The sequence below is a fragment of the Carlito syrichta genome, unplaced genomic scaffold (assembly GCF_000164805.1).
Source record: "Carlito syrichta isolate Samal-C Ts95f unplaced genomic scaffold, Tarsius_syrichta-2.0.1 Scaffold316198, whole genome shotgun sequence".
NCBI lineage: Eukaryota > Metazoa > Chordata > Mammalia > Primates > Tarsiidae > Carlito > Carlito syrichta.
Window position 1 is genome coordinate 108736 of NW_007260294.1, and position 25255 is coordinate 133990.

The 25255-nt window shown below is 36.1% G+C and overlaps 1 protein-coding gene across 2 annotated transcripts in view; it reads left to right on the forward strand.

Moving 5' to 3' along the window:
- The window catches only part of ANKIB1 (ankyrin repeat and IBR domain containing 1), a 112094-nt gene that overhangs the window by 67744 nt on the left and 19095 nt on the right, over window positions 1–25255 (forward strand). For both annotated transcript variants that reach the window (XM_008073838.1, XM_008073839.2), the window contains exons 7-10: window positions 2035–2179; window positions 3523–3689; window positions 12767–12855; window positions 18910–19040. In XM_008073838.1, coding sequence (XP_008072029.1) covers window positions 2035–2179; window positions 3523–3689; window positions 12767–12855; window positions 18910–19040 — 532 coding nt within the window. The remainder of the gene's footprint in view (window positions 1–2034; window positions 2180–3522; window positions 3690–12766; window positions 12856–18909; window positions 19041–25255) is intronic.

A 25255-nucleotide genomic window follows, 5' to 3' on the forward strand; every position in this document is an offset into this window, starting at 1 on the left:
GTGGCCGGGAGCCGCCACCGCACTCCAGTCTGGGTGACAGAGTGAGACTCCAACTCAAAATAAAATAAAATAAAATAAAATGAGGAACTGTTCAGCCATGTCCGATGATCCAGAAAAGTCAAAGAAGATAGAAACTGGGAAATATTGAATAAAACTGGCTAATGAGTAGTCACTGTGGCCTTGTTGAAAGCCAACCTCCAGCGAAGAGGTGACAGAAGTCAGAATGTTACAGGTTGAGAAGTGAATGAATGAACTTGAGGAAGGAGTGACAAATCATCATAAACTATTTTGTCAAGAAACTTTGATGTGAAAGGGCAGTGGAACTAAAGGATGGGAAAAACTTGAGCAAGTTTGTTGTGCCTATGGTAAGAGCCTTTACAGAATGAGAGAGAGAAAGGATAGATTAATAAATTGTGTAGGTCCCAGGATTTGAGGATTCGCTTCAGAGTAAAAGAGGAAGACTTTCTTTCACTGAAGTGAATGGGAAGAAGGCAAAGAACGCTAAAGATACAGCTAGGTTTTGGGTATGGTAGAGAGGACTTCGAGAGAGAGAACTGCCTAATAGGGACTCTTCTTTCTATGAAATGCCAAGATAAAGGTGTAGAAGAGGAGACAGAGCAAAGTAAGCAGGTCTAGTAAGGTCTCAATAAGGTGGTTTTTTTTTTTAATGCAATAGAATTAAGAAACTGAGAGAACTAAAGGGAAAAGATAGTCGGTGGAATAATTAGACTATTGATGATGATGACTAGAGCGTTGTGATTTAATTGCCTGGTTTCCATTTATTTCTTGAGGTTTAAGTGTTAAATCCAATTGTAATCTACACTTCAAAATTTGCTTTTTGTTTTTCCTCAAGTAGTATTAAATAATAATAACAATAATAGTCCTTGCTAAAATGTGTGAATTTTTACCAGGTACCATGCAGATTTTTCACATATATAATCTATATAACAACCGTGGAAAGTAGATATTATCTCCATTTTACATATAGTGAAACTGAGGCTCAAAACAGTTCAACAAATTGCTTAAGATCATATAGTTTGTTGGTGGCAGACCTGGAGTTTTCTAACTAAAAACACAGCTGGCCACTATGTTGCATGACTGTAATCCTAGCTACTTAGGAGGCTGAGGTAGGAGGTTTGCTTGAGCCCAGGATTTAGAGATCAGACTGAAAAACATAGCAAGACCTCACCTTAAAAAAAAAAAAAAATCTGCTTTTAACCAGTTAATCTAACCTTGGTCTAGATTTCTGCCACTTTGCAGGATGATTTTTCCTTACAATCTCATGTAGTGTACTCAGAATAGGACATAAAACTCATTTTAATATTCACCTAATGAAATACAAAGAGAGGCTGGGCATGGTGGCTCAAGCCTATAATCCCAGCACTTTGGGAGGCCAAGGCAAGAGGATTGCCTGAGTCCAGGGGTTTGAGACCTGCCTGGGCAACTTGGAGAGACCTCGTCTCTACAATAAATCAAAAACTTAGCCAGACGTGGTGGCATGTGCCTATAGTTCCAGCTACTTGGAAGACTGAGGTGGAAGGATTGTCTGAGCCCAGCTGAGACTGCAGTGGCCCTGAGTATGCCACTGCGCTCCAGCTGGGTAACAGAGTGAGACTCTGACTCAAAAAAAAAAGAAATACAAAGAGAAACTTTTTTTTTTTTAAGGCATGCTGTATTCTGATGCCACCCAAAATAACTTGAATTATCTATGGTTAATTTCTATACTATTTAAAGGTATAGAATAATGGGAATTAAATATTACCTTTTAAGTCATTCATTTCTGAATTTTTAATGTTAAATAAAAATTTTTAAAAATTTTAGATAAGGTAACGCAAAACAGAAACATAAAAATACATAGTCATATAAAGATGAATGGCTCAGCAGATAATAAGTATTTCCACTTATAGTCCATATTTTCTTGGTATTAGTTTAATTATACTCTAATTAAACTAAAATTCAACATAAGGAAAATGTTCTTAGAATGTACATATGACTTACATCCTTGCCCTTTTGCTGTTTTGATCATTTTAATAGGTTTTTGAATCTGAAAATTCAAGAAGGTGAAGCTCACAACATTTTCTGTCCTGCATATGATTGCTTCCAACTTGTGCCTGTGGATATCATAGAAAGTGTAGTTTCAAAGGAGATGGACAAGCGATACCTTCAGTTTGATATTAAGGTATGCTGCCAACTATTGGTCTTATTTCCATAATTTTAATTGCATTAAGCCTTTATAACACATGTTATTTAATTCTTCTTGTTTTCTTTTTGAAAACACAAAATAACAGGCTCTAAACTTGTTTATTAGACAAGTTACATAAAAGAATGATGACATTAAATAAATAAAGTTTTAAGCTAAAGCATTATTTTAATAGGAAAAGTTAAAGGCTAAAATATTAGTAGTTTATAAAAATTAAAATAAAATTATTACTCAGACTATTTATTAATTTGCCTTTACACTTTTATAACTGATTAAGATAACACTCAAATTAGATAGTATCTACTCTAAGTTTTCCCAAAGATGTTATATTTTATACTCTTAAATATAAATATAAAAATTCTCAACTTGGAAAAAATTTTTAATCTGAAAAGTAATAGTAATAGTTTCATATAATGAATTATAGTGTTTATTTCATCTTTTTTTGCTATTTTCTTTGTTTTCATTCAGGAGTTATTCAGAAGTGTATGCAAATTACTTTCTTTTTGTGTGTAATTTAAAAGTTATATTTTAACTGCCTTATGCAGATTTGTCTTAGACTAAATAAACCCTAATATATAGATTTTTTTGAAAAAGAAGTCTTGCTGCTTTAACATAGAAAACATCATAATATTGATTTGTATGTATTATTAGGGTACCATCTAGAAATTTCCTGTTCGAATACAACTAATAATTACACATAAGATTCTGCTTATATTTTATTAGAAATGTAGCACATTGTATGAGAAAACATTTTGTGTGTGTGTGTGTGTGTGTGTGTGTGTGTTGGAGCCTCACACCCCAGCATCGACCTGCTGGGCTCCAGTAGTCATTCTGCTACTACAGGCGCACATTACCATGCCCAGCTAATTTTTGATTTATTGGAGAGATATGTTCTCTCCCAGTTGCCCAGGGTGGTCTTGAACCCACAGACGGGCTCAGGCAATCCAGTCGCCTTGGCCTCCCAAAGTGCTGGGATTACAGGCTAAGCCACTGAACCTGACCCGGGGAAAACATTTTCAAATTACACATTTTCTATGTGAATACTTGCATTTTTACTTTATCATCATTTACCTAGTTTTTAGATTAAAGAAAATACAAATTTCTAAAATTATGTCATCAGTAAGTTAGTTAACATTTTCTCTTTCTTTTATAGTACTTTCCAGTACTGTTTTTAAGTAATTCTTAAGATTGACAATTCCTTGCATTTGATTTCACTTTTTTTTTTAGTTTTCTTTAAAGTAAATTACCATAGAGATATACTCTGTGCTAGAGTTCAGAGTTAAAATATTTTCTTTTGTGTTTTGTTACTGCTTTTTAAATAGGCCTTTGTTGAAAATAACCCTGCCATTAAATGGTGTCCTACTCCAGGCTGTGAAAGAGCAGTCAGGCTAACAAAACAAGGGTCAAATACATCTGGATCTGATACACTCAGCTTCCCGTTGCTAAGAGCTCCTGCTGTGGATTGTGGAAAAGGACACCTCTTCTGCTGGTTAGTATAAGCCAAAATGGAATCGGCCTAATCATCTTTTAAAAGTTTTTAAAGGGACTTGGTACCTTGAATCAGGCCTTTAAATTGCAGCATAGTTGATATTCTTATTCTTAATTTTTAAAATGTGTAATAAGTAGTAATCATTTATATGTATCATATGCTTAATGTGTGCTGAGCACTGTGCCAAATATTTTGTAAATATTGAATTATCCCAACAATGCTATTATTTAAGTGCTGTGATTACCCCCATTTTACAGATAAGGAAACTCGGGTACAGAGAAGTTCCTCAGGGTTATGCAGCTAGGAAATGGCAGAAATGGGATTAGAGCCCAGCTATTTGAATTTTAAAGTCCGTACACTTTAAACTGTAATACCAAATTGCTGGCCATAGATTAGAAAGCATTTAGTTTAACATCTCTTTTAAAATATAAGCCTCTAGCAGTGGTTCTTAATTAGGGTTGCCCAAATATTTATCTTGGGCTCCCAACAAGTAAGATTTGGGTTTAGTAGTTTTTGAGTAGGGCTCTAAGAAGAAAGAAAGAAAAAAAAACTCCCTGGTGATTCTAATGCACAGTCCTCATCAGGAACCAGTGACTGCAGGCTTTTTGTGTCTTGTTTAGTTTCCAGTGTCTGATAAGTTCAATAAGTGTAAACTGATGATAAATCAGTATTGGAAAGGATATGTATTTCTGTTTACTCATTTGACTGTGGGCTATCAGCATTATACTTATTCAAAGTAGATTCAGTTAACTTTTGTTTTAGTTAATGAAATGAACAAAAAAGAAATAGTATTTTGGGGGGCTTATTTCCAGAATTATCACATGTGCATGGATGTACTCTAGATGGCTATAAAACTCTAGTCTTTACTTTTATACTTCTCAGATACCAAAATCTAGTCATAGCACTGCTAGATGGTAGAAGTATGTAATTATGGAACTATCCCTACCCAAACTGGTCTGTTTCTTACCCTCATCATCATCATCATTATCTAAAAATATTTATTGAACTGCCAACCTATGTATAGCACTGAAAACTGGGTCTGGGGTCAGCAAACTATTATCGCCCACCCTTATTCTTGGAAATAATGTTTTATTTCTACCCAACCACACCCTTTCATGCCAATTTGCTTATGTATTGTCTGCCTCTGCTTTGGGGCTATGACAACAGAATTGAGCAGTAAAACTCAAAATATTTACTGCTTGGCTCCTTACAGAAAAAAGTTGTCGACTTCCACTAGGTGCTTAGATATGGTGATTGATGAATAGAAAGTCATGTTTATTCAGATCTTTGTTTCTGTGAGAGATCACTCAGTGTTATAGACTCTAGTTCCATCCAGGTTGCTGTGAAATTCATGATTTTGTTCTTTTTTATGGCTGCGTAGTATTCCATCATGTATATGTACCACATTTTTTTAATCCAGTCCTCTTTTGATGGACAGCATGGTTGCTTCCAGGTTCTTGCTATTGTGAACAATGCTGCGATAAACATGTGTGTGCAGGTATCTTTTTGATAGAGTGATTTGAGTTCTTCAGAGTATATTCCCAGTAGGGGGATTGCGGGGTCATATGGGAGGTTGATATTTAGAGCTTTTGGGAATCGCCACACTGCTTTCCACAGAGGTTGCACTCATATAGTGGACCTTGAACATCTATCATAATACTATAAGAAAAGGATTGACAGTGGCGGGAAACTATGGAAGAGGGTAGGGAGGAGGGAAAGAGAGGTGGGATTAACAGTAGTCAATATCTGTCTGGGGATGGGGAGACACCCCTTATCAACAAGGGTGCCTGAAGGATACATATTTGTATACCTAACCCTTAACTGTACCCCACAATTTTAAAATAAAAAATATGTTTATAAATTTTTAAAAAAAAGAAAGTCATGTTTACTACTTTCATGGCTAAATCAGACTAAGCAAGCAAAACAGCAACAAAATATTAAACAATAGGTTATGTCCAGATACTAACTTGAGGTAATTTTTCAAAACATTTAAAAGACAAACTCCTAATTTTATTATTCAGTAGTTGATTACTAACTTCACCTCATTACCGCACAGTGAGAGATAAGGCTTGATCTATGAAAATACGAAGGGAGTTAGTGAATGCACATGAGCTAAGTTATTAGCAAATAAATGGTCTTGAGGTGAACCTGAAACTCCTTTACTGTCGAGTAGGAATACTAGACTAGTAAAGGAGCTTCTCTTCTGAGTCAGAATAGGGTTCTTGAGCTCATTAAATGCTAGTGCCATGAGGCACCCATAGTATGCATCCTCTGCATCTAGAATGGTACAAATTATATACCATCCTTGGAAAAATTGAGAAAATTATCACATACTAGAAATCATTTTCTGAGTTCTTTGAATCAGATGACGAATTCTGGTTGAGAAAGTCTGACTTAGAAGATTAGTTGGAGAAGCTACAAAGAAGGAAAATATAAACCAGTAAAATATCTAGAAGATAAAATAAAAAGCATTTGCAGAGATCAGAGAAAAATAAAGTTTTGAAGGGAAAAGAAAGCCTATGAATGACATTGTCTTCTTAAGCTCTGTGGTTTCTGTGGTCTGGCTTTTACTAATTTTCACTGTGGCTTAGCTGTTACTTCTTGTGTTCATCTCCATTCTCTTTGTATGCTGCAAATAATGAATGTGGTTTGACTGAAGAAGCAAACAAATGAAAAAAATCTACCAATTTAGGTCAGACTTTTACCTTAAAGACTTTTATGTAAATATATATACATATATTTATGTGTATATATACATATATTTATGTATATATATATGCATATGTGTATATATGTTTATGAACATAGGCCATACTATAAACTGTAAATTTCTAGGCCAAAGTTGGAAAAAAATTTCTCAAGCCCCAAAATATCAGACTAGTTTTACTCAAGATCCACTGGAGACTGTATGCCAAGATCACAGACCTTTCTTGGAATTTTGTCTCAGTTCAAGAGATCTATGAGTGGCCACATAGACTAAAGTCACATTTGGTAATTATTTACTTTCTCCTGTTCACAAGGGTAGTAGAGAACTTGGTAGATAGAGTCATCATTTTCTGGGCATAGCCCCTGAGTGGAAGAGAAGATGACTTAAATGAAATAAAAAGAAGTTTAAATGCCTGAATTTCATCCTATTTCCTTTTGGTTTTCATATTTATTAAGCTATAGGAATAATTTTACATTGCCAGCTTCACATCTTTAGACATTAATTTACAATCCCTATTTTACATTCTTGGCTTCTTACTTTTGTTTGTATAGTACCAGAGCTCTGACTTTAATCAGAAATTATAAGTAGAAATGGTCACATGTTTTCTGCTGCCCTTATCTCTTATTTCAATGAGAAGCAAGATCTGTTCATGCAAAAGGAAGCTTTGCAAGAGAGATCTTTACAAAATAAAGGCATGATTCTGGTTTTTGCTTCTTTCTCCAGAAAGCTCAGAAATAATTCTCTAAAGATGATTACAAAAACCACAACAAATGATAATAATTTCTTGTTTTTAAGAACTACACTTGACAGAATCATTTTGAACCATGTCCAAGAAAGTTCTGCCTGGATGTAACTGAATATAATTGTTGTGGCAATAAGAAGTAGTAATAGGTATTTCTCTTTCCACCACTGAGTAGCCCTTTCTATTGCAGCTTGTTTACCAACCAGTTCTGGGCCTTGTAACTGAACCTAGGATGCTTTCTCCCCCACCCTTTATAATTACAATATGTCTGATCTGGGCAAAATTATCTCCAGACAGTATTCAAAATTTAGATAGACTCTGACTTGAGCCAATGACCTTTACTCAGTTGTTTATTTATTCAGTAGAATATGCTGCTGTATGACTTTTTTGTCCTACAAACTGACACAAAGTCTCTTCTCTGAGACAACTCTTCAAAGATTTGTTAAAAATACTTATGGCCCTCAAAATCTTGATCTGTCAGAAGAAGAACTTACATTTAACTTGGTATAGTGGTCATTTCTCTCCTCTCTTACTTTTTACTTTGCTCCCTTTTAGTCACCAGCATCCCTTGGAAACTGTAAAACTTACTTGGAATTTCTCTACTAAACCCATAGACAGTCAAACATAATTTGATTTACTGAAATTGATTGGCAGGAATATTCTAAATAATGATGTGGTAAGATTTTTAATATATTACCCAGTGGTAGAGAATTGATTTACTGAAACTGCAGAGAAGCTCTTAAAATAGTGTCAACCACCACTAAGAAACAGATTTAAACCCCTGATACGTAAGTTTTGAATCATAGTGATAGCAAGTTGAAAAACTACAGTAGCAGGTTTCTGGCTCACTTGTTGCCAGTAAATCTGAGTACAATGTGCAGATTTGTCAAGTATTTCAGGGAAAGTCTGAAAGTATATGCCTCTGCATTAAAGTTGTCATCAGCTCATTCCATCTTCTCCAATATCCAGGATAAGGATTTTGATTAACACCTGTTAGGATCAGGAGTTTTAACTGAGTTAAAGCAATAGTTTCATGCCTCATCTCCCTCTCCACAGATCTCACAAGCAAAGGAACTCTCCAAGAATCCTTTGGGCAAAACAGATGAAGTAATCTGTATCTGTGCCCCTAATAGTTGCATCTCGTCTTTTCTTGCAAAATCAATCTTAACCCTTAGTTTAATAGGGCTAGTTATAGGGGGAAAGATTTTTCTAGATTGGCAGTATGTATTTAAGTATCAGAGTCCTACCAACTAGGAGAACATTCCCCAGCACTTTACAGGCCCAGAACTAAAAACACAGTGCTATTTACTTGACCATTGAATCGTAAGACATATTTAGGTATCTTGTACAGGCTATACAGAGTAAGCACATCCACCTACATAAATGCTGCTTGAGAGTTTAATCTATCAAATTTCAGTCAAGTACAGAATTATTTTCATTTGGGAGGCACAGGATCTGCATTAGAGACTTTGCTCTGCCACTAACAAGCTGTATGGGCTTGGTGATAAACAAGCATCTTCTCTTGTAATAATATGGTCTCAAACTCTTGGCCTCAGTTGATCCTCCTGCTTTAGCCTCCCAAAGCACTGGAATTACAGGTGCAAGCTACTGGAGCTGGCCTTAATAATATGGTAATAAATTATAAGCCTTCAAAGAGTTGTTAGAATTCAATGAGTCAATACATGTGAGGTGTTTAGAATATTGCCAGGTATACTGAAAAATGTTAGAAGAGAATCATAAAAATGATAATTCTACATTATTCTCTCAAGATTGTTCATTAATTAAATTCTAAAATGTCATTGAACTGAAATCTCCAATTTTTTGATAGAAATTTCTTACATGAAGCTTGAGGCTTTAGAGGAAGAGATTTTGTTTTGTTTTGTTTGTTTCCAGAGCCCTTTAAAGCCTCTATATATTCCTGCCAACAGTTGTGTCTTTTGACATTTTTTCAAGGAAAGAGCCATTCTTTGATCGCTCGATGTTAGGTTCACCATCCAATCATATTTGAACTGGGTTGAAGACTTTAGATTAGACTACTATTTTTGTTCTTTATAATCTCTTTCCAGGGTGCTTCTCGTTCCCCAAATAAACCCACCCTATTGGTGTCTCTAGCTAAAACTGAGTAGGCCATGTCCAGAGGTTCCCCTCCCGAGACACTTGTTTTACTGACAGTTTGAGATGCTGTTTAAACAGGTAGTAGGTCCCTTAGAATACGTGTCACCAGTCATTGGTTGTAACTTTCTTCAGGAATTTAGCACTCTAGTGTCTTCACTGCTTTTCTCAAAATAGCCTCTCTTCCATACACTGATAATTTAGATTATTAATCTCTTGTGGTATTATTATTACTATACTTTGGAGAAGTCTAAGTTTATTTTTCCAGATGCTTTAGTTGGCAAAGATATTTACTAGCATTAACTAGCAACCTCGCTAATTTGCAGTCCTTGCCGTAGTTTCTTTTGTATTTATAACCTTCTTTTTATACTCTTTCTTGGTATTGCATTGAAAACTAGTAGAAACAACCTCATTTATCACCCTGAAGTTATCGTACTGCTTGAGCTAGCAACCAAGGGAGCAGCAGGTCTGTGTCCTCCTTTGAGCTTCTGGAAAAGAAAACCTTCTGTTCCTATTTAATACAGCACAGCCTCAGAGAACCAAGCACATTGATATGCAATTACTACCTTTTGAAGAAGTGGCTTTTTTTTTCCAGACTCTATTTGAAAACACTGGGCTTTTTTTTCCAGTGACTTTTTTTTTTCCTGTCAGAAAATGTCCCAACGGCAGAACTAGTATTTACTGGTATTTTGATTCCGCTAGGAAAAAAATATCTAATATGCTATTTAATCTCTGGGGGGAGGGATCTCCAGAAATAATATCTTAAACTTAATAGAAATAATGATGTCATTGATTGTATTTGTTTTAGATACTACAGATAGGTAAGGGTTTCCACACTTAAAGACTTTTTTTCCAGTTTTATTGGGATGTAAATAACAGACTTTTTACAGTGAGTTGTGAGAAATGTGGATTCTGCATCTTCATATTCATTCTCAAGCAGTACATGGAAATTCTGTTCCTAGATCTGGGACATATTTCTTGCTCTAATGTATGCTCGTATGGTGCCAAATTAAAATTAACAGTTATCACAGATAGCCCTTAAATATCTGGAAAGAAGAATTGATGTTGTCATGCACTAAAGTGAACCTAATATATCCACTTACATTTTAAATTTTTTTTTTTTTTAAATGAGGTCTCGCAATGTTGCCCTGGCAGGAATGTAGTAGCTATTCACAGGGTGATAACTGCACACTACAGCTTAGAACTCCTGAGCTCAAAAAAATCTTCCTGCCTCAGCCTTCTGAGTAGCTAACACCATAGGCATGTACCACCATGACCAACTTATTTCCATTTTTAATCAACCTAATATTTTTCTAATGTCTGTTAAATTACCACTAAGTTGCTAGGAGCTCTCTATAAAACAGCATTTATGGAAAAGATTTCCCAGATACCAGGTTAGGTAATAAATCAGGAATGTAAGAAAACTATATTACCCTTTCAAGGTAATTGGTACATTTTTTTAAAACCATTTTTAAATATGCAGTTCAGTAGCATTAACTGCATTCACAGTGCAACCATAACCTATTCATTTTCAGAACTTTTTCATGATCCCAAACAGAAACTCTGTGACCATTAAATAGTAATTCCCCATTCTCTCCTCTTCCTAGCTGCTTTCAACCACCTTTCTACTTTCTTTCTCTTGAATTAGCCTCTTCTAGGTATTTAATATAAGTGGAATCCTACAATCTTTGTCCTTTTGTGTCTGGCTTACTTCACTTAACAAAATGCCTTTAAGTTCATTCATGTTGGCAGCACATATCAGGATATTATTTATTTTATAGCTTAATAATATTCCATTATGCATGTATACATACCACAATTTATTTATTCATCTTTTGATAGACATTTGGATTGTTTCTACTTTGTAACTGTTGTAAATAATGCTGCCGTGAACGTTGGTGTATAAGTTTGAGTACTTGCTTTCAGTTCTTTTAGGTATATTCCTGAGAATGAACTTGCTTGAATCATATGGTAATGCTGTATTTAACTTCATGAGGAATCATCAAACTATTTTTTATAGCAGCTGCATCAGCTTTTACAGTTTGTCCCAGCAATGCACAAGGGTTTCAATCTTTGCACATCCTCACAACACTTATTTTCTGTCTTTTTAAACAATAGTCATCATAATGAGTGTGAAGTAAAATTTATAAATTCTTAATATAGTGAAATATTACCTCTTAGTTTGTAAGACTGTACCTGAGTCAGTTGGTTTGTCTTAACAAACTTCCTGTTTGCAAATAAGATCTTTTTTTTTTTTTTTGAGTTGGAGTCTCACTCTGTTGCCCAGACTGGGGTGCAGTGGCTGCTCCCGGCCACCGCAGCCTGACCTGCTGGGCTCCGATGATCCTTCCACCTCAGCCTTCCAAGTAGCTGGAACTACAGGCGTGCGCTACCACGCCTGGCTAATTTTTTGGTTTATTGTAGAGATGAGGTCTCACCAAGTTGCCCAGGCGGGTCTCGAACCCACGGCTCAGGCAATTCACTCACCTCAGCCTCCCAAGGCATGGGATTACAGGCTGAGCCACCGAGCCCAGCTGCAAATAAGATCTTTATTTAAAATAGTACTGGCGGTGATGATGATGTCACCTCTAGATTGACTTTTTTCCTCCCCAAAGTGAATATATTGTTATCAAGTGAAATATTAATAATTACTTTTTTGCTACACAATATAGCATCATATTGAATTAAAATGACAGATCATCATTGCATTATGGCTGCCACGTTTTCCTAAGCTTTGGAGTCCCCCTCCCACTTTGGGGAGGTGAATCTTCTCTCTCTCATTCACTGTATTTTTCAATCTTCAAAAAAAGGCAGATCTTAAAGGCTTTAGGCTCTTTTTAGTGTTTGACTCCTGTATAGCTACAGAAAGAACACAAAATTGAATTGCAAATGATAAATTAATGTTTTTAATTATTTAAATCAAAATTTGCCAAATTTCATTAAAAGTAGATTGAGTTGCCCTGGTAAAAGTAACTACAAGAATGTGACTTAAAACAATGCTTCTCAGTCTTCAAAATGAAAAAGGGTCATGTGGTAACTTTGATAAATTTATAGCCAGGTGCAGTGGTTCATGCCTATAATCTCAGCAGATTAATGATCTGTAAGTCTCATGAGGCCTGCTCTTCTGCATGTCTAATAAGCACCTCAATAATGGTGTGCTGCTAGTCAGGAACACACCCCGAGTAGTAAGAATTTAAAATATTAGGATAAAACCTGGTTGACAAAAACGTTTTACAGCTCATAAGTCATGCAAAACTAATTTATAAATATGAGGTAATCTATTTAGAGCTTTCAAAATGTGTAAATGAATGTACTGCTTTTTTTAAAAAAACTGGCCTGTTAATATCAAGCTTTGAATCATATCTCCAATTCCTATATTGAAATGCTTCATCTCTTATTAGTCACCGTGCCTTCTTAGCTATTTCAACTTTAAAATTGAAAGAGTACTTCCTACCCATTTTTTTCCCCTTGATGTTGATGAAGAATATTTCATTGTATTTTCTATGTTTTCATTAGGGAGTGCCTTGGTGAAGCACATGAGCCTTGTGACTGCCAAACATGGAAAAACTGGCTACAGAAAATAACAGAAATGAAACCAGAAGAACGTAAGAGGAATTTTAGATAACTGTGCTACATATTTCCTAACAACATTCAAAAGATAATATGGTTATATGTTTTTTAGTCTTCATTTAAGAGGTTTTTGAATTTCTGAATGCTAGTGCTCCCCTGTTTAACATCGCTCATCTGACCAACATCCTTTTGGGGATCATAGTGTTTTGGCAAGATGGAATCATGGGCAGGCTCCATGTTTTCTAACAGACTTCCTTTCCAGCCTAAGATAAATGGAGTAAGTGGAGGTCACATTTAACCCTCCCCCTACAACCCATCTCTTTTATCCTGCTGTGTGCTAGGTACTTCCCAAGTCAAAAACATCTGTGTAGCCAGGTGCAGTATCTCATGCCTATAATCTCAGCACTTTGGAAGGCGGAGATGAGAAGATTGCTTGAGCCCAGGAGTTCGAGACCAACTTGGACAACTTTGGGAGACCTTGTCTATACAATAAACCACAAAATTAGCCAGATATGATGGCAGGCACCTGTAGTTACAGCTACTTGGGAGGCTGAGGCGGAAAGATCTCCTGAGCCTAGCAGGTCGAGGCTGTGGTGGCCTTGAGCATGCCACTGTACTCCAACCTGGGTGACAAAGTGAGACAACTACTCAAAAAAAAAACACTGTATAAATAGTGCTTGTTTCCAAGATTCATGATGCATTTTACTTGAATGCTAGATGTAGCCAGCCATTGCTCTTCATACCCACCCATTTTCCATATTCTCCTATATGTTGGATGTGTATATGTGTGTGTCTTTCAGGAATGATAGATGAATACCATCACCCTGTAACACCTTCAGATGTGGCAAAATGATTCGAATTTGCTTTATTTTTCTGCTTTGGCAGCTAGAAACATCTGTATTTCTTTTAGGAATGATTGCTACCTACCTACATTTCTTTCAACTTAAGGTTAAGGTTTATGGGAGAAATTTGCAAGAGATGAGGCTAGAAAGGTAGGTGTTGCCAGATCGTGAATGTTGCTGCCAAAGTGTTTGGATTTGTCCTTTTAACAGAATCAGCCATAGAGTACATTATTTAAGTAGGAAAGTGGCATTATAAGAGAGTTTATTTTTATCAAGATAACTGATGACTGTTGAAGGGTGGACTGAAGAAGAGATAAATCAAAGGTAGTTAGGTGAGTTTTTAATTTGGTTTAGAGGGTAAATTATGATGTCACCAGTGAAACTTAAGAAATTCATATAAAGGAATATCTTTCAAGGGAAAATAATGAGTTTGGGTGTGGACATTTTGCAGGACGTATATGTTGATATGTCTAGTGGAATTTGAGAAGTGCTCATGTGAAACTCAGAAGAGATGGCTAAGAAACTTAGAAATAATTTGTTGATTTTAAATGGTATTTTATTTACTTAACATTTTTTGAGTGCTATTGTATGTTCAAATACAAAATTAAGATGCCCTCTGTGCTCTTAAAATTTATATTTTTGAGATGGAAACTGCTATATACAAAACTAACAAAGAACATGTTAAAAAATGTTGTGCGAGAACATTGTTCCTATGGTAAATTGTGGAGGAGGGGAAGGGCAAAGGAGGAGGTCAGTTATCTCTAGTAGAGGGATAGGAAACGCTTTATAAAATAACTGATGCTTAAACTGCATCTTGAAAGCTGATAGTTGGTCTTCACATGGACCAGAATAGGACAGACATTCCAGGAACAGGGTGAAGTAGCACTGTGAAGTAGCATGGCATGTTTTAGGACTGCAGGTAATTTAGCTAGTACAGGAAGGTGAAGTAAGAGATACGACTGCTCGCGCAGGAGTTCAGATCAGGCGTTGGGAGCAAAGCGGGGGTTATATACAATCCTAGGAAGTCTGACTTCATCCTGAGACACTGAAAAGAAATTTTGAGTAGTAGAATGATAAATGAAGATCCTTGCCTAGAAAGATCATTCAGGCAGAAGTACAGATGGTGAATCAGAGACTATTGAGACACTAGGTAAGAACACTGTTTCTGAGACAACTTCAGAATGTCCAGGTGATTGACTATGAGGGCTTAAGACAGGGTAATGCAGGTGGGAGGTGTTGGGGGGAGTTGTGTACAGGAGAGTTAGAAGATATAATTTTATTAAGTTGTAAATCTTATATGCTTAACAGTTGCCTAAAAGATTTAATGCACCACAAGATGTAATTAGTCCAGCAAATTATTTAACTTTTAAGTAGACAATGGCCAGAAGTGTCTGATTTGAAATAATAAAGCAACTGTTTTTTAATTGGTGACTATTTTTAGTTCTCCCTTACCATTTTAAAATTGAATTATTTATTCTATACCCACAGATACATTTTTGCTAGGAAAGAAGAATAAGCTGGCTAGTGAGAACAGATATGGGTGGAACTGTGAAAGAATGTCCTTGCACATGGTCATGATCCTGATAGTAAGAAGAGGAAAAAAAATAGAAGAACTAGAAAATGGTATACACGGCATATATGTGGAGGTCTCTTCTTACAAAGAGACCCAAGCACACTAGATTATTAAGAAAAGAAGATTAAGATATAACAGACATGAAACTGAAGTGAAAGGAAGAGTTTGAAAGTCAGTAGGGGTGAAAAAAACTCAGAAGTTAATGTAAGTGATAAGAACAGTTTGTACAAAGTGACAGATGTATAAATTAAACATGTTCAGAGAATGAGCAGCAAAGGCATTTTTTCCAACTTAAGGTTTTGTCATAGTAATAGTTGGTTATTTACTGAACATGACTTACTTCATGCAGCTTACCAGAATGCAGTTAGGACCTAGCATTCTCTCCAAGGGTAGGAGAAAAAAACCTGTTATGTTGCAGGGCACACAGCTGCTTTGTTTTAATGGCTTTGTGCTTTGTGTATTATAACAATGAACAATAAGGGTCATAAGAATATCTTAGAACCTCTGAACTAAAAATAATGTTGGTGCTGGAGGGAGGAGAAGGCCATTACTTTTAAACAACAATTTGATGTTTTAAATGTGAAATGAGGCCAGGCGCAGTGACTCACGTCTGTAATCCCAGCACTTTGGGAGGCAGAGACGAGAGGACTGCCTGAACCCAAGGTTTCAAGACCAACCTGGACAACTTGGCTAGACCTCGTCTGTACAATCAATCAATCAATCAATAAAATTAGCTGGGCGTGATGGAACATATCTGTGGTTCCAGATACTTGAAAGGCTGAGGAAGAAAGATTGCCTGAACCCAGCAGGTGGAGGCTGTGGTGGCCGTGAGCATGCCACTGCACTCCAGCCTGGGTGACAGAGTGAGACTCTGACTCAAAAAAAATGTGAAATGAGACTAGGCGCCGTGGCTCAAGCCTGTAATCCGAACACTTTGGGAGGCCTAGGTAGGAGAAGCTTGAGCCTAGGAGTTCAAAACCATTCTAGGCAACACAGCAAGACTTTGTCTCGGATGATTGGATGGATGGATGGATGGATGGATGGATGGATGGATGGATGGATGGATGGATGGATGGATGTTAACTGTGAAATGTACTTAGTGATTAGGCTTTATAACAATATCCTTTGTAAACAACACTGCCTCCACAACTAGACCTTGTAACTGTAAGTATGCTAAGTTTCTTCTGAAACTTCTGTCTTCCACCAAATTGAGAATTCTCCCCACCAGTACCCTAACCAAACCATCTTCTACCAAATGGATTTATAACTGAAGCCTGATCAGTTCATTACTACTGTTGTTTCCCTTTGCTATGTGAAATTAAAAACAGCCTAATAAGTAGCTGCTGTTGTATTGTTGATACAAGCTTAAGTAGGTAAGCACTTGGGGTTCCTTGCAGCAAGACAGCCCCACTTCTGTACTGTTTGGTGTCATCAAAAGCTGCTCAGAGTTCATATACAGAGCCACTCCCAGCTGGGGTCAGTAATCTCAAACCTTTGTCCCCCTTGCCTCTCTAGGGAGTTGTGGGAGTTGAGTAACTTTTCCTTTTGAACTTCAAAATTCAAAGGGTCTGATTTCTCCTCTGACTGGACGATAAGGCTAACCCCTAACCCCACACTCTTCTGAAAGTGTCTACATGTAAATAACCAAAGCCTTGATTGGATGGGTCACTTTGAATGATTTTGAAGGAATTTTTGGCATCTCTTTCAGTAAAGAAAATGTAGTGCTTCCCAGTGTAGTTACAGCTAGAAAAAAACAAAACCAACTTCATTACTGACATTCTTGCTGGAAAAAAATTTAATTATGCATCTTCATTGAGGAGAAACATTTGTAAACTGTAAAATGAAGAATCTTTAAAAACCATGGCATTTCTTAAGATTGCAGATCTATATTATAGTAGAATAAATTGAGTTTAAGTAGATGAAGAGTGTAAGATTGATTGAGGACAGAATGTTAGAGAAGTTTACCATACAGACCAGATCATAAAGGACTTTCTATTATTTGCCAGAGTAATTGGATTTTATCTGGTAGTCAGTTGTAGGCCATAGGGAACAGTCTAAACCTTTTAAACAGATTTGTATTTTAAAAAGATCAATATGGGGTTGAGAGGAGAGGTTGGAAGGTGGGGGAGTTGAAGAGAAGTTGGTTAATGGGTATCAATATGCAGTTAGATAGAATAAATACGTTCTGATGTTTGATAGGAGAATGGGGTGACTTTACTTAGCAGTAATATTTTATGTATATCAAAGTAACTAAAATAACTTGAAATGATACCAACACATAGAGATGGTAAATATTCAAGGTGATGGAAACCCCCAAATACCTTGACTTGATCTTTTTACATTGTATGCATGTGACAAACTCACATGTACTCCATTAATATGTAAAATTTTTTGTTTGTTTTTGAGTTGGAATCTCACTCTGTCACCCAGACTGGAGTACGGTGGCCACTCACGGCCACTGCAGCCTCAATCTACTGGGCTCTGGCGTTCCTTCCACCTCAGCCTTCCAAGTAGCCGGAAATACAGGCGCGCGCCACCACGCCCGGCTAATTTTTGATTTATTGTAGAAATGAGGTCTCGCCAAGTTGCCCAGGCAGGTCTCGAACCCGCGGGCTCAGGCAATCCACTCACCTCGGCCTCCCAAAGCACTGGGATTACAGGCTGAGCCACTAAGCCCGGCCTGTAAAATATTTTGTAAAAGTAAAAGAAAATTAAAAAAAATAAAAACATACATGGAGAGGTTTTTTTGTTGTTGTTTTTTTTTTTAAGTATCACTGTGTAAGCAGATTGTTGGAGATGGGAAGCTGAAGGAACTGGGGAAATAGATTGGTTTTCTATGCTGTAGTTGTCTAGGCAAGACGTGTGGAGGATGGTAGCTTAAAGCAGTAATAACTGGGAATGGAGAGGAAGCAGATAAAAGAATGAGGTCAAATCAATGAGATGCTAGGAGTGAGGGGAAGATAAGGGTTTGAAGATCACACTCTTTCTGGTTTGACTCTGGGCAGATGATCATATCCTTTGCCAGAATGAGGAAAAAAGAAAAGAACAGGTTTGGGGGAAATGATAAATTTAGTTTTAGATATGTCACATCAGATCCATTTTAAGTTTATCTAAAATAATCGTGGATAAAAAAGCTGTTGATATATTTATTAATGCTTTTTCACTGTGATGAAGAGTCTCTGATAATTATGTTTGTAATTGGCCTATTTAAGAAATTACTTCTAACTGTTCTTTCTATAACTTCTCTGATGCAATAGTTTTTTGTGTTTTTTTTTTTTAAGTTGCCGAGCAAAGTTTATTAGAGAAAGAAGAGAGAAAAGAAAGGGAGACATGCCAGAACTGATGCAATAGTTATGTTAAACAGAATAGAATAACATGTTGCTGTTTTCTTTTTAACTTTGCCTTTTTTCTTTCCCAGTTTATTTGGACACAAGTTTCTGGAAAAATCTCCTTAAACCAGATTTTGTGAATAGGTCTTTTGGAATAGAGTTCCTTATCTTATAATTATGCTTTTCAAAATAGAATAGTTTAAAATTTTTACCGTAGACTCTTAATAGGAAAAGAAATGTATGATTAAAATTGAGAGACAGCCTGCCAAGAAAAGTCTGGAGGTTTTTTCCCCAAAGTTGTACACTAAATCATTTATTTTTGTGTTTGTGCTTAATATCCCAAAGTTGTGGGTGTTAGTGAAGCTTATGAGGATGCTGCCAATTGTCTCTGGTTGTTAACTAACTCCAAGCCTTGTGCTAACTGTAAGTCTCCTATACAGAAGAATGAAGGCTGCAATCACATGCAGTGTGCTAAGGTAAGAAGTTAAAGAGGCTTTTGTATGCTTTGCAGTTGAAATCTTAATTTAGTTTAATTGTCAATCCAAAAGATAAATGTTATAAGCATAAAAACTTTGTTAGGTTTCAGATGAATTCTAGACGTTTACATTTTGCATTCTCTATTGAATAACTAAGTGTTGATTTATATTACTAAACTTTACACTTCTAGTGAATGGTAAAAGTAAGAGTAAGGATTCTGTGGTATTTGACCAGAAAATCAGAAATGCCTGATTTCTTCTCTGCCAGTCACCTCCCCCAGTGAGTCTTGAGAGAGCTGTATATATACAAACCTAATAATAGCAAATGATAAACAAAGTGTTTCTTTATAAAGATCTCTTGCAAAGCTGGTTTTGGAGCACAGTTTAGACTCAAGGTCCAAACCAAGACCCAGGCAACCACCCCTAACTCTAAATCCGTATAATGTCTACATATAGGTGTCTAAACAGTTGGCACTCCATATCTGTGGGTTCATTTTCTTGGGTTCTGGATCTGTGGATTCAGCCAACCAGGGATCAGAAATATTCAGGGGGATAAAAAAATTGCATCTGTATTGAACGTGTACAGATGTTTTTTACTTGCCATTATTCCCTAAACAATACAGTACAACAGCTATTTACACAGCATTTTTATTATATTAGGTTTTATAAGCAATCTAGAGAGAATTTAAAGTATACTGGAGGATGTACTTGGGTTATATGCAAATACTGCACCATTTTATATCAGAGACTTGAGCATGATGGAGTTGGGAATCTGAAAACCAATCCCCCACTGATACCAAAAGACGCAAGTTTGCAGGTGTCTATATAATACGGGAACCCAAGCTGTTACCAGACTTTAGGTCTGCTAATGAAACTATCAATTATATAAGTAATTTATTAATATATTGGAAATGAAAATGCCAACAAAGATCCACTTGGCTGAAAATATAAATAATATTAGCTATCCGAAGACTAGCCAGAGTACATACCCTTCTGACTTAGTTGCACAGAAAGAAACTACCATATGTTTAAAACAAACATTCTAGAATGTTGTTATAAACATTTTATTAATTCATTCCTATATTTATGAACATTTTTTGTTTTAAAATTGTAATGATAGTCTAATTTTTTCCTTTTTCACTGAAAGTATCATTGATGAATAAAAATGATTATTTAAAATTAAGAGGACAATGTAATTTTTTCTAATTTAGAATGTGAAAAGAACCTAAATAGTTAAGAAGATTCCAATAAAATATATTAATATCTTCTTTCTAAATATTGCTTCTTGATGTTTAACCTTGAAGCTTAATGATCATTATTCCTATCCTTACAAAAGAATGGCAATTACAAGATAATTTTTACATGTCTGTATTATTTTAAAATTAAAATAAATGAATTGACTTAGTAATAATGATTCCCTAAGAGGAAGAAAGAAAAGCCTAATGCAGTGTTATGAACAGAATAGTCAGAAGTGCTTATTGGTTCAACAAATGATTGGACCAAACTTACTTCAGCTATCTGTGATATTATCTCCAACATCATGTTTGTTTCTCCTCCCCTTGGAAAATCTGGCATAGACTACCTAGATGTGCAAAGAAATATAGATTGGTCATAAAAATTAGCAGTTAACTAATTCAAAATTCAACATTACTTTTGTTCAGAATTCAACATTACTTTTATTTCTTTTGTAGCACCTACCATTTTTAAATACTTGATAAATATGAATTGAGTAAATGTATATCTTCATGAATTAATAGGGCTATGATGTAAGGTAATTCAGCCTACATAGATGTTGCTTAACTTCTGTTGAATTTAAAAGAAACATTTACTTACGTGCTATGTAAATTTAGTCATCTTGTTTAATATACCATCTAAAGTGTTTGTATTGAACAATAAAAAGTGAAAAGTAGTTTTCCCATAATGACACAGAAGACTTATCTAGAACATAGTAATCTCACTACAGCAAAATTGTATATCTGAGTATCTTTTAAATGTGTAAGTGGAATGACACGTCATATGTAATTGAATCCATGTTCTAACACAGTAAATCATCATATACCTTTATTAATGCCTCAGTGTTGATTATGATTCGGTAGGCAGCTTTTACTTTCTGGAATCAAATGTATTAAACATTTTTAAAGAGTGGTCCTCTAAAAATAACCACATTTGTTTATTCATTCATTCATTCATTCATTCATTCATTTTTTGAGTTGGAGTCTCATTCTGTCGCCCAGGCTGGAGTGCAGTGGCACACTCATGGCACCCCAGCATCGACCTGCCGGGCTTCAGCAATCCTTCCATCTCAGCCTTCCAAGTAGTTGGAACTACAGGCGCGTGCTACCATGCCCGGCTAATTTTCAGTTTATTGTAGAGATGAGGGCTCACCAAGTTGCCCAGGCTGGTCTCGAATCCACGAGCTCAGGCAATCCACTCGCCATGGCCTTCCAAAGTGCTGGGATTACAGGATGTGCCACCAAGCCCAGCCCATTTATTTTTTAAAAACACTATTTATTTCCTTTTAAACAATTTTCAAGAAACTATTTAAGTAGTCTTAAATGTTTTAAATCACTTACGGTAATTTTCTTAATCCGACTCTATAAAACTATACACATATGCTGCAACTAAATTATATATATGCCACAGCTAAAAAATAAAAATATTAAAGTTTTTTCTATTGTAAAATGTGATATTTGGCTGTTATACATAGAAAGTCTTGTCACTTGTTTTGAGAAATCAATAAAGCTGTATTGAAGGGTACTTGTATCAATGAGGCACAAAGTTTGCTTATACCAGACAGTTGAAAAATTTACATACTGTCAGAACTTAAAACAAATTCACAATGTATTGTGTAAGTGCATGTTGAGAAGGACTAGATGAGTACAGAGATTTTAATTTAGCTCTCTGTTCATGACATATCACGCAGACAATAAATTAGTAAAGATATAGAGGAGTTAAATACCATAATTACTAAAGTAGATCTGCTTGCTATATATTTAAACTCTATCCTAAAAATCTGGACTCTGCCATCTTTTTAAGTACTCATGGAGCATTCACAATAAATTGACCATTGATCACCAAAAAGCCCTTCAGTAACATTCCAGAAAAAGGAAAAAGTACAACATTCTCTGGTCATAAAGGAATAAAATGGAAATTAAATAAAGTTAGAAATGGATTTTTCACTTGGGAATTTTAAATCAGACAACTTTTGAATAAACAAGGAAATAAAAATAGAAATTAAAGAATTCCTAGGAAACAAAGATAACGAAAATATTACTTTATCAGAACCTGAGGGCCATAGCTAAACCAATGATCAGAAATATACATAGCCTTCTTCATTTGAAACAATTCAAAATCAGGAATGAAGTAAGGATATGACTCAGAAATTTGGGGAAAAAATTAAGAAAACCAGGAGAAGGTTTTGGGATTTTTTTAAGCAGAAATCAATGATTTAAAAACTGAAAGCCAATACAACTAATATATAATCCAAAAAGTGGTTTTCTGAACAAAAAAATAAGATGGATAGGCCACAGAACTAACATAATCAAGAAAATTATGAAGCTGAGGTCAGAGTTCAGATATACAATATAAAGAATAAGAGAAATACAGACATACCTCAGAGACATTATGGGTTTGGTTCCAGACCACTGCAATAAAGCAAATTCCATAGTAAAATGAGTCACGATGTTTTGGGTTTTCCAGTGCATGTAAAAGTTATGTTTACACTACACTGTAGTCTTATTAAGTGTACAATACACTGTCTTTTAAAAATGTACATGCCTTAATTTTAAAATATTTATTGCTAAAAAAATGCTAATAGTCATCTGAACCTTCAGTAAGTCATAATCTTTTTGCTGGTAGAATGTCTTACTTCAGTCTTGATGGTCCTGACTGATCAGGGTAGTAGTTGCTGAAGGTTGGGGTGGTTGTGGCAATTTCTTAAAATAAGACAACAATGAATTTTGCCACATGGATTGATCCTTCCTTTCACAAAAGATTTCTCTGTAGCTTGTGATGCTGTTTAACAGCATTTTACCCACAGTAGAAATTTCAGTATTGGAGTCAGTCCTCCCAAACCCTGCCACTGCTTTATCAACTATGTTTATGTAATATTCTATATTCCTTGTTGTCATTTCAACAATGTTCACAGCATCCTCACTAGGAATAGATGCCATCACAAGAGACCACTTTGTTTGCTCATCTGTGATAAACAACTTCTCATCTGTCCCAAGTTTTATCATGAGATTGCAGAAACTCAGTCACGTTGCCACTTGTAATTCTAGTTCTTTTGCCACTTCCACAACATCTGCAGTGAGTTTTCCATTGAAGTCTTGAGCCCTCTCAAAGTCATACATGAAGGTTGGAATCGGCTTCTTCCAAACTCCTGATAATGTTGCTATTTCAGCCTTCTCCCATGAATCACAAATGTTCTTAATGGCATCTAGAATGGTGAATACTTTCCAGAAGGTTGTCAGTTAACTTTGCTGGGATCCATCAGAGGAATCGCTGTCTGTGGCAGCTGTAGCCTTATGAAATGTATTTGTTAAACAATAAGAGTTCTAAGTTGAAATGGGCTCTTTGTCCATGGGCTGCAGAATGACTCTTGTGTTAGCCAGTGTGAAAACAGTACTGATCTCCTGTACGTCTCCATCAAAGCTTCTGGGTGACCAGGTGCTTTGTCAATGAGCCAGTAATACTTTGAAAAGCTTACTTTTTCTGGACAATAGGTCTCAACAGTGAGCCTAAAATACTCTATAGATCATGCTGTGAACAGATGTACTGTCATTAGACTGTTGTTCCATCTACTGAGCACAGAGTAGATTTAGCATGATTCTAAATGGCCCTAGGATTTTCAGAATGGTAAGTGAGCATTGGCTTCAACTTAAAGTCACCAGCTGCATTAGCCCCTAACAAGAGAGTCAGCCTGTCCTTTGAAGTTTTGAAGCCAGGGTCTGAATTCTTTGTAGCTATGAAATTCATGGCTAGGCGTGGTGGTGCAACCCTGAACTCCCAGCACTTTGGATTGCCTGAGCCCACGGGTTCAAGGTCAGCCTGGGCAACTTGGCAAGACCTCATCTCTACAATAAAAAAAAATCAAAAAATTAGCCAGGCATGGTAGTGCATGCCTGTAGTTCTGGCTACTTGGAAGGATGAGGTGGAAGGATTGCCTGAGCCCAGCAGGTCGACGCTGGGCCGGCCGTGAGTGTGCCACAGCACTCTAGTCTGGGCGCCGGAGTGAGACTCCAACTCAAAAAAAAGAAAAAAGAAAGAAAGAAATTCCTAGATCTTGTCTTCTACAATAGAAAGCTGTTTTGTCTACATTAAGTCGGTTGTTCGATGTAGCCACCTTCACCCATTATCTCAGCTGGATCTTCTCCATCACTTTGCCTTACATTTTGATACTATGGAGACAACTTTTTTCCTTAAACCTCAGGAACTAACCTCTGCTAACTCCAGACTTTTCTGCAGCTTCCTTACCTCTCAACCTTCTTGGAATTGAAGAGAGTTAGGGCCTTGCACTGAATCAGGCTTTAACTTGAAGGATTATTGTGGCTGGTATGATTTTTCTATCCAGCCCTCTCACACTTTCTCCATTTCAGCAATAAGACTGTGTTACTTCCTTACCATTCGTGTGTTCACTGAAGTAACACTTTTAATTTCCTTCAAGAACTTTTTCTCTGTACTCACAACTTGGCTTGTTTGGTGAAAGAGGCCTAGCTTTCAACTTAACTCAGCTTTTGACGTGCCTTCCTCACTAAGCTTAGTCATTTCTAGCTTTGGAATGAAAGTGAGAGATATAGAACTCTTCTTTTCACTTGAACACTTAGAGGCCACTGGGGGCTTATTAACTGGCCTAATTTCAGTATTGTGTCTCAGGGAATAGGAAAGCCTGAGGAGAGGAACAGCGATGGAGGAGTGGCCAGCCTGGGAAGTCAGAATACACACATTATTGAATAAGTTTGCTGTCTTTTGACACCCCAAAATAATTACAATAGTAACATCAAGATCACTGATCACAGATGACCATAACAGATACAATAATGAAAATGTTTTAAATATTGTGAGAATTACCAAAATGTGACAAATAGACACATGCTGTTGGAAAAAATGACCAGTAGGTTTGCTCCACACAGAGTTGCTGTAAACCTGTAATTTATGAAAACTGGCCCCAAAAAGATATAAATAAATCCATTCCCATAGAAGGAAAAATAACAGTT